At 38.0% G+C, this 11,095-nt stretch overlaps 1 protein-coding gene across 1 annotated transcript in view; it reads left to right on the top strand.

Moving 5' to 3' along the window:
- LOC125406552 (doublecortin domain-containing protein 1) overlaps positions 1 to 11,095 on the top strand; it is a 202,922-nt gene that overhangs the window by 144,563 nt on the left and 47,264 nt on the right. The window contains 2 exon segments of the mRNA XM_087910886.1: positions 4,044 to 4,095; positions 4,098 to 4,134. Coding sequence (XP_087767012.1) covers positions 4,044 to 4,095; positions 4,098 to 4,134 — 89 coding nt within the window.

Genomic DNA, 11,095 nt, shown 5'->3' with positions numbered 1-11,095 from the left:
CCGTAAATGAGTTCAGTCTTCTTACAGGAGCATGCTGACTTATTAAGAACGTTCTACACAACACATATTGTATACTTCATCCTTGATCTTAGTTTCTCTTTTGAAATACAAAAGCCATGTGGAAAGCCACAGTTCAGGATCATGGGAGTTTAGCTGCACTAACAGGCTTTTCCCCCTTTGGGTAGAACTTATCTGGAATGTCAACATGGATTAGGTGGAAGAACCTACCAGCTTGTTCGAATTACTGTGCTTTTTCTAATGTTATTAATAATTAAATGTCTAGAATGACAATTTTAGATTTATTTACTCGAGTAAAATACATTTTATCTATCATGTTAAAATTTTTACAGGATCGTTCTGATTTTAATAAACATGCTCCAGAATATGTAAGAGGCATGTAACAGAAAGGCAGTCCGCCATTAATGATGTGTCTGAGCCAAAACCATTGCTGTTTTGGTTACATTTGTCTAGGAGGCCTTGAGCCTGCTTTCCATCCGAGGGTGTCCTTAGGAGAGCTCCATGAACCTGCAGGCATTTGAAGCATCCTTCAAAAACTAAGAGTGCTTTTAATTGCAGAGCCCAAATTTTATATCAAATTTTGTATCTTTAAACTGTTGCTTTTAGGTTTTTAGAGATGGGGTGATATCTGAACCCTTAGCGTCAACCCTCAGTGGTTTAAATATGCTCTGAAAAGCCAGAGATAATGGGAATCATTTTATTGAATCCTGTTGTCTTGGGTATATTTTTGTGGAACTTTTTCCTTCTTTTTGTTCTGTGTTCTTTTGCATCACTGGGGATTGGACATATGGCCAAATGTTTGCTGAGCAAGCACCCTCCACCAAGATAAATCCCCACGGCCTTTATAGAAAATGCTCTTAATTCTCTGATGCCTTCCATGGAGAGTTTTGATCTACTGTGGAACTAGCCAGACTTTTTTCTTAAAACATTTCTGTTAACTTTTCTTCCCTTTCTCCTTCTGTTCATGGCCAATCTCTTTCTTGTTCTTTTCTGGGTTTCACTAGTCCAGAATGAGCCAAATGTTGCCTGGGTATAAGTGTATAGTTTTGTTACCTGTTATTTCCAATTTTAGCAAAAACCCTGGGAAAATGTGCATTCCTATTAACTTGTTACATTCTAAATGTGAATGTGTGAAAAATTTCCCCTATATTCAAAGGGAGCAATATGTGTTTAGAACAAAAAGACAGCTTCCCTTACTCTATTTGGCAGGGATTTTTTTTTGAGTAATACATAAATTTTAGCACTGTTTCTGATTTTCAACTTTTGAAGTTCCTGTCTTCTTTAATAGAGAAAAGTCCTGTATATTTTAACTTAATTAACAAATTATTTTACATATCTGAGATAAGGCAGCAAATTGGTGACATCCAGTTACTTTATTGTATTGTTTTTGTGTGTCTTAATGAAGAAACAGGATAGTGTCGTCAAAATGGCCGTAGAGAAGAATCTAACTGTTACTGTCACATCTTGGGTTATGAGAGAAAGATGTCGTTAGCACTGCATAACATCAATAATGCGTCTCGTCAGGTGGAATTTCACTCTCTTCATTTGACTCTTTAATAATTTCCTCTAAATGATTAAATCAAAATACGCTTCTCTTGGGGTGGCTTCTCTGCTTACATAAAGACCCCATGTGCTCAGTCTCACATTTTATCAGACACACCCTGACACTAGAATATGATGGGTTTTTTTTATGATGTTGATATGTTTGCCCTTTGCATACGTAGATTCGTAAGTGTTTATCTGAAGTTGGACATTGAAATTGAGGTGATGTTCCCCACAACTGCAGTGCTGTCGGAGGGAAAGAGTTTTCACCTTTTGAAAAGTTACTTTCCTGCTGCTCCAAATGTCACAGCCTGGGCAACCAACCTCATCAGACTCCTACTTCTCTGCGTGGTACCAAAGCTCCCCATGCCCATGTTTTGCTTTGTTCCACTTCCCTTAAAACAGACTGCTCTGAATGTTCTCTCCCTCCCTCCCTCCTTTCCTCCCTTTTCCCCTCCTTCTTTCCTTTCTCCCTCCCTCCCTCCCTCCGTCCCTCCCTCCCTCCCTCTTTCCTTCTTCATCTGGAAATCAATGCTTTAAAGACTAAATAATCTTGATGGGATGGGATACATGCATTTAATCCCTTATTTGGGGGTGGAGGGAAAGGATTATGAGTACAAGACCAGCCTGGAAAACAAGACCAAAATTCTGTCTCCTAAAACCAAGGGCTGTGGTATAGCTGAGTATCCACTCAGAGAGTTCTGCTCTACATGCTTGTGATTTTGGGTTCTATTTCCAACACTATAAAAATAAGAGAGAATGATGAGTTTGAGGCATATTCTCCAGTGCCTGTCTTCTAGTCCCCTATCTCCTGAGATGAGAACTCATCCAATAAGTGATCAATGAAATTTGAGATCTGAATTAGTCTATAGAAAGACTTGATATTTACGTATTTTATAGTTTTATACTTCTGTGCTCTATTATTACAGGAACAAATATTCATTAGAGAGTAATTCTATAAAGTTTTATGTGATGAATAGAAATAAGCTGTTTAATCAGTTGTTCTTAATCTAGGTCAGTGTTGCAGTTGGTAAATCACTACTTGCTGGCAAAAATTCAGGCTACCACCTACGTCTACAGCTCCTTTGCTTATTATATCATGTCTATTTCATACCATAAGGGACTGCTAACACCCCCTTTCCCTTCCCACAAAGCCTAACCTGTTGACAAGCCCTTATAGAAACATTCATCAACTCCTTATTTAGGTGAGCATTAGCTAGCCTGAAGATTCGTGGACCACTCCTGTCTGCCCAATCAGATAATTGTAGGACTCAGTTGTATGATCTACCTAAGGATAAAATGTTCATAGCTTGAAAATTATAAAGTATATCTCAATTGCTAGACTGAAGAGGGTGTGTTGAACATATGTTTCATACTTATCTCCAATAAAGGAGGTACAGATCTTTAGGCAGGGGAAATTAACAATTCATGTTGCCAAATATGATTTGTTAGGCATACACTTGAGAAAACTTATGTATATTAGCATCATGAACACCTAAAAAACTAAAAACTGCCTTCATTATTCATTGTTAGTCTAGATTCATCTCTTGAGAATTGTTAACTCTCCCGATGGTGTGGGGAAAGGAGCAGACATGGTTAGCAGCACATGCCTTTAAAACCTGTACTCAGGAGGCAGGGAATTCTCTGGATGTTTGAGGCCAGCCTGGTCTACAAAGTGAGTTCCAGGCTAGCTACAGCTCCAAAATGAGGATCTGTCCCCCAAACTGAAGTTGTTAAATATTCAACTTCAGAGAATTCTTTATCAAGCCCTTTTTCTGTTTGTTTCTAATTGTGTCACTCTGTTGAATGAATCTTACTGTGTGAGTTAATTTCTTCCTTTGATGAAACAGTATTTTATTTCCATTAGGTTATTTATAAGAAGATGAAATGGGTCACATTCATAATTTTATAAATCAAAAGCTGGAAATAGTAAGAGAGGAGCTTGCTCTGATGTATGAATGAGCCGACTGGAGGTAGCTGCCAAGCTGTGTAGAGACACAATCTTTTGTTATAAAATATTGAAAATAATTTCAGCACAGCAGCGAATATGAATGAACACATTGTACTCCTTGGCTTCTTATTCCAATATAAAGGCAATTACTGGATTCTCTTAACTACAATGAAATTTTTGATAGACGAGCTCAACCTAATTTTAAAAGTTGTAAATTCATTTTAAAATGCTTTAAGCAGTCTTAGTCAATGTCTAATTGATTAATTGCATTGTCTAATGTCTAATTGACAATGCCAACTCAGGACTTTCCCTCCCCATTAGATTTTCCAAGTTATATATTTTTAAAAAAGTGAAAAATTCAGTATGTTAAGTGTTTAACTCCTAAAAAATTAATCCCTCTCCTTAATCTAAATAAATCTAAATAAATTTTCCTTCCCACATAAGTATGTCAACATTAATTGAAAAGACAGTTTTTTGAATAGATGCCACTATTAATTGTCAGAGATTCATGTTGTATTTTAATATCTTTTAGTTGAACTTGATCATGAATGGACAGAAAGAGAAAATCACAGAAAAGCCCATTCTTTAATGACACCAGAGGAACACCAGAAGTCACAAGAAGATGTAAGGAACTTATTTTGCTAATGATATTGAAATGAAAATGTACAGCAATTTTGAACTTAACAGAAATTTTAACTTGAGAACCACAGTAAATCAAGTCTTGTTAATTCTTAAAAGCTGAGAGCAGAAAAAAAAAGCTGTTCAAAACTGGTAATTATTTTATTGGCGTAGGCATCCTGAAAAATAGTATCTGCCTGAAAGAACAAATCAGTCACGATTTTAGGAAAAATAATGAATGTTTCCCCAGAAGTTTTACAAGTTATTATATATTACTTAAAAATTATATTTAAAGCATTTCAGAATCTTTGATAACTATAAACTGTATTTGTATTAACTAACATCCAAGGAGAGAATCCTGCTCTGAATTTTAGAAATGCTAACCAAGTTATCGTCTATCAAGGAAAAGCCATAGTTTACAAATGTCAAGCCTAAGAGAGCTAATCATCAGATTCTGCCGGCAATATTGTAATGAAGAACCATTAAACCAGACCTCCTCTCCAAAGCCCACGCTGGGAAGTTGACAGCGTATTCCATAAATGAAATAATAACACAAAATTGGTGCCAGACAAAGGAGGAAAATGATTTTCATGTCGCTTCCTGGAATGCAAAAGCATTTAATCTTTCAGAGGAGTGGGCATGGATTTGCTAGTCTGTGTGTACCACACTGTGAAAAATAAATCTATATCCAACGTAAAGGTTAAGATCTTGTGTACATGTAAAGAATAAACTTTCTACATAAATTTAACCAATTTGAACATTGCTCAAAGTAATCTATCCAAAGTTTTAGCATCTTTTAAATCTTAATGGCTATATCATCCTTTCTGATTATATATTTCATAACAGATGGTCAATAAGGTATATCAGATTTTCTGCATCAATTCAACTCTTGTAAATGAAAGTGTGATACTATTAGGGACATATGTGTCCAGTATTAAAGATGGCATTGTAAACATTGATTAGAATACTTATAGGGAATGTTTTATAAAACATAAATGTGACTATTTCCTAAAATGCAATGAGTAACAACTGTATAGATTTAAGTTATAGTTTTTGGCTCTTTCCACTGAATAGTTATAAGGTAAATGACAAGGTTGCTAGTAAGAAATTGAAAAAAATTATTCCTTTGTACTGGTCAGTTGTGTGTCAACTTGACATAAACTACAGTCATCAGAGAGGAAGGAGTCTCAGTTGAGGAAAAGCTTCCATGAGACCCAGCTGTAAGGCATTTTCTCAATTAGTGATTAAGGCAGAGGGCGCAGCCCATGGTAGGGGGTGCCATCCCTGTGCTGGTGGTCCTGGGCTCTATGAGAATGCAGGCTGGGCAAGCTAGGGAAGGGAGCCAGTAAGCAGCTCCCCTGGATGGCCTCTGCATCACTCCTCCTCCAGGCTCCAGCCCTGCTTGAGTTCCTGTTCTGACGTCCTCCAAGTTTGGGACATAGTCTTTACTGTTTGTTGCTGTATACATCAGCTAGTTTGCAAACTTCTGGGGGTTCCCTTTCTTCCACCTCTCACCTCCCTAGAGGAGTGTTGAGATTACTGATGAACACTAAAATGCCTGGCTTGACTGTGGACCCAAACTTAGGTTGTCCTGCCTGCATGACAAGTGCTTTTCCAATTGACTCATCTCTTTAGTCTTCCCTTTTCTGTTTTATGTACAATTGTAATATCCTTGGAACTGAGAATTTAGTGGTCAAGAAAAACGAGCATTATTTTAGACATACAAAGTATAATAGGGATTTGATATTTATCTTTTCTCAAAAGCATAATAATATTTATGTTTATTTGGTGTTTTTTATTAGCTTATCTGTTAATTATAAAAGTAGTGGGTTTCATTGTGATATTTTCACACATGTATATTGACATTCTTATTAGCAGTTTTGTATTATTTAACACTATATATTTCAATGTTCTTTCTATACAACTTTAATTAGTTCCATATTTATTTTACCAGGTGCAACTCAAAAATCTTTTTTGTTGTTTAAAAAAATTGAATGCATGGACAATTGCTAAATGATTGCTTGGACACTGATTCTACTGGTTTAGATGTGAAGATTTCGGTGTTCAGATTAGCAAAAGTGAAGTCAAGTTTTAGCTGCAGTTCAGACACATAGAAAGAAGTGGAATTCTAATGGAAATTATTTCAATTTTTTCTCAGCTCCATTCTTGTTTCTTTATTTTGATGATGCTGGGACTTGAACCCAGGACTTTGAGCACACCAGGCAAGTGCTCCACCACTGACTATAGCCCCAGCCCCACAGTGGGTTTCTACAAATATAAAATACTATGCCTGTTTTTAAACCATAATTAAATGTCATTAAATCTCAGGTTTAGCTTCTGTTCTGCTTCCTGGATCTTTCCTTTAAAATGTGCCTTTATTCAACATACCCTAATGAAAACTGGAAGTAATAATTACATATATGTATAATAGTAATTATATAATAATATATAATAGTAATTACATAATTATTGTGTCCAGTTTAATATAATACATGTGCTTATATATTCCAGTTTAATATAATTATATATATACATATATATATATATATATAGAGAGAGAGAGAGAGAGAGATAGATAGATATAGAGATATATTATGCTACTTTGATACAAGGCTATGTTAAAGTTTTATTTTTCTTTGTGAATTTATAATTCATTATTGTCAGTTTGAAAATGTGTTTTTCCAGGCTGTCTGAAAAGTAGATACTAACATTGGATTAAATATGCATGACAATAAGATTGGGCAGAAGCACCCACCCCATTCTGGAAACAAGGAAGGATTGCCAACACTATTGTGTGTTGAGGCATAGTTAGTCATTGCTCCCGGGTGTAGGCAAGACTGATACCTCTGGTCATTGGTATCAACCTGGGAAAAAAGAGTCTGAGGGTGGCAAACAGACGCTGAGTGAGCTATGCTCCTGGGATTAGAGTTGTGTAAAGAAGAGCTGTGAACCAGCCTCAGGATGGAGTTCCTATCGTAATTGCTATCAAGCCATCTCCAAACAGACGGACTGGGAAGACGTTTAGAATGCCTCCATGTTCAATGGTCTCTTCCCATATCAGTATTTGGGTGTCATACTGTAAAGCCACCACATAGGGAAGCAAGGTAGATCTTCCCACCCGGGGAAACTTGTAGGAAAGTGATGACGTGGTAGGCACAGCGGTGTGGTGGACAGTGCCACTTGTGTCAGGATTGCAGTGGTCACACTGTAGCTCAGCTACCAAATTAGAGACACTTAACTTTCTGCCAGCTCCCCTGGTTTTTCTGTTCTTTTTATCAATTCAAGATTGTGTTCTCGTTTTAACTTGTGGGCAGAACAATGGATTTAGGAAGGTTAAAAAGTACTCATTGAGCTGGGCGGTGGTGGTGCATGCCTTTAATCCCAGCACTTGGGAGGCAGGAACAGAGGCAGGCAGATCTCTTTGAGTTTGAGGCCAGCCTGGTCTACTAGAGCTAGTTTCAGGACAGGTTCCAAAGCTACAGAGAAACCCTGTCTCAGAAAACCAACCAACCAACCAACTGGTGTGGGAGAATTGTCTGTATTCTGTCAATCCTGTTTTAAATAAATGCTGATTGGCCAGGCAGGAGGTGTAGGTGGGAAAGCCAGACAGGAAGTGGAAATGATGCAAGGAGAGCAGGAGAATTATGGGGAGGAGGAAGTTGATTCCTCCCATTCCTGCCCAGGCCACCAAAGCAGCAGGATGTGAGCTGCCCCACTGAAAAAGGTACTGAGCCACATGGCTAAAATAGATCAGATAAATGGGTAAATCAAAATGTAAGAGTTAGCTAATAAGTAGCCTGACCTAATGGGCCAATCAGCTTTATAACTTATAGAGATCTCTTGTGTGATTTTTCTCTGGGACTAAATAGCTGGGGGGCTGGGCAGGATAGAAAATCTAGACAAGCAGGCCCGGCCTTTTCATGTTACAACCAACCAACCAACCAACCAACCAAACAAACAAACAAACAAAAGTACTCATGGAAATTTCTGTGCTCCTTTTCTGGCTCATTTAAAATATATTATTAATGAAAACATGTCATTTCATGTATGTATGTATATATGTATATGCTTGGTGGGAAAGAGCTGTTGCATGGTACACACGTGGAAGTCGGATGAGGACTTGTAGGTTTCCACTATATAAGGCCTGGTGATCAAATGCTGATGGCAAGGCTTGGTGTCCAGTGCCTTCTACCTGCTGAACTGTCCTGCCAGTGCCACTCCTTTCTTTCTCATACTGTATCCCCAGGCTGCCTTGGAACTCACTGTGTAGTTCACAGAGGTCTTAAACTCATGTCTGTTCTTCTGCCTCAGACTCCCAAGCACTTACAAGCTTGAGCTTTCTCACCTGCCTAGAAAGCTGGGCTTGAGCTGACAGGATTTCCTTACTTAAGATCATCCTGCTATGTCTTTGAAGACCATATTTCAAGAATAGAGACTACTGTTCTAGGTGATAATTTCAAATGGTTCTGTGATAAACGCTCTGGGGTTCTCAGTTACATGGGTGGATTCCGAGCCACAAAGAATTCAGCCCAACAGCTGAAGCCACTACAAAAACCAGGAGTTCCTTAAATTTGTTCCTGGCAGCAGATAGGCAATATTTAACAATGCGCAGCTCACAAACAGAAACTTCAATAGGTAAAAATTCCTATAAAAAGTTATAAAGAGGTTAATATTTTGTGCTGACTACAAGCCATCTTGAGAACTTAATTGAATTCAAGAATTGAATGCGAGCATCATGGAGATGTGGTCCAGTGTCCCTCCACATTCTGTAAAAGCCCATGTGCATATTTATAGCAATGTGGGCACTTGCCTTATTTCAGAACTTTGGTTTGTTTCCTCGGCAGAATATTTCATTTTTGTGTGGTGCCTTCCGCTCATTTGTTACACCTCCAGATTCTGTACAAGTGTCACTTCCGCGCCCCATCGCCATGGAGCATGAGCGGAACGAGCAGGCTTTCCGCTGCACAATGAGACGGTGCGCTTTTCCAGCATGTGCATGCGTAAGCCTTCTTTTGTGAATGGGACCGAAAGGGTCAGATAATGTTTAAAGGGAAAGGTTTTATGTCTCTCAGGCTTCTATGTTTCCACATGGATGCCCTCACACACACATAGATTGAATTATGAACAGAGCCATTAATGCTGGGATCACAAAAGGTCAAGTTTTGTCTTCTTTTACCCCCATTCAGATTGCTTTTGTGGAGAGAAAAAAGGGTTTGCAGGGGAAAAAAAGATTTATGATAAAGAATTTTTTAAAGAACATTTTTCTCCTTTTAGCAACATCTTTGATTGGGAAAAAGATCATATTATGTAAAATAATTCAATAATATTGTCTCATTTGCCTGATTTTCGTGTGAGTTATTTCACGTGTATAGTTGTCTTTAAGGCAACATGTTATCATAATACCGAGAACAAAACATAGCACTTGGAGGATAAAAGGCCATATGAATATGTAAAGTACCAAAGTTTGAGCAGAGCTGAATGGAAGTATTATCAAAATGTCATTGGCAGGATTCTGACTAATTCTCTTCTTTGCTTAAGATGCGATTTCATCTCCACGCAGATATATAGCTTTTTAGTTTTGAATTATGAAAACAACTAATAATTCGTGTCATTGTGGCTCACACACATTGACAAATAATCAAACGGAAGCAGTAAAAACTAATAGAGAAACATTTTGAAAGGACAAAGACTTTATCCCCAATGAAAAATTTAAGACTTTAACCAATAGCTCTTTAGAGAGCAGATGACATCAGAAATTGTATGGTTGGTTGGTTTCTGATGTCACATGGAATCCCTTATCAGTTAAAGGGTATGGATTGTGACAGTAAAACCAGTCATGCATAAAAATGTCCTGAATCAAAGTCTGGGATCTTCCTTCTTTCTCCTTTGGTTTTGTGCTAGCGGCTTGCTCTACCGTGTGGGGAAGCGCAGGCCGAAGAGGGCAGAGTTTCTCAGAAACGTACATTACAGGAAACAGCACCAAATGCTACAGAAAATCCCACCTCCCCAGTCACATGATCTTGGAAATGGATTCAGAGAGCAGCTGTACTTTGCAGAGAGCCTGTGTGGTTGGGGCCTTACTGCTTGGACTTTGACCTCATGAAACAACTGGAAGAGAAGGACACCTGGACTCTTTGGTGCTTGGCTTTGGGATTTCAGTTGGTATCGTCTGTCACTTTGAGGATAATACTTGTGTAGGAGAAAATATCATGAACAAGATAAGGCAGAAGCATTGTCTTGCCCTGAATACTTTAGAGGTTTTATCTTTAAAGGTCGCAACTTAATAGGGCTGTGTTTTGTGTAGTGCCGAGCTCCATTCTAGAAGGAAGGGCTCCTTAGAGGATCCTCCCATGGGATTTTTAGTTTAAGAACAGTATTGTCTTCATTTTCTTTCTTCCTTTATTAATTTTCCCTAACCATTTTCTTCCTTCGTTTTCTGTTCCTTTTCACATTTTTACATTATTTCTTTTCTATTTTCCGCTGTTGTGACTCCTCTGACCACTATTCCAAGCCTTATATGCCTGTGGTTTTTAAACTTGTACACAAGTTCCTTTAGTTAGCCATGAGGGTTTATTTACAAATACCTGATAGGAATCGGTACAGACCTTCACTGCCACTGCCAATAAGATCTGTCCATTACTAACGAGTTAACCATGGTTGAAAATATTGAATAGAAAAATAGTAAATTATTAGTTTTTGGTAAAATTGTCCAAGCCTAAATCCCAGTGACTTAACACAGGTATATGTTATATACTATCAGCTTATTAACACAAAGTATACATTATGTATTATCTATTTATATATTAGCTATGGGTTATCTTCCATATGTCTTCCCTAGGCTGTGACAGAGGTTGAAGGACGAGCTTCTGCTGCAGTGGCAAAGACCAGTGATGGGAAGGCTCTGTGGCTCTTAGGGTGGTGCTGAGCAGTGCCACCTGCTAATTCTGCTCACAGCCGGGACCAAGG

The sequence above is a fragment of the Myodes glareolus genome, chromosome 10 (genome assembly GCF_982192425.1).
Source record: "Myodes glareolus chromosome 10, mMyoGla1.1, whole genome shotgun sequence".
In the NCBI taxonomy this organism is placed as follows: Eukaryota; Metazoa; Chordata; class Mammalia; order Rodentia; family Cricetidae; genus Myodes; species Myodes glareolus.
This window is presented reverse-complemented; position numbering and strand designations above follow the sequence as displayed.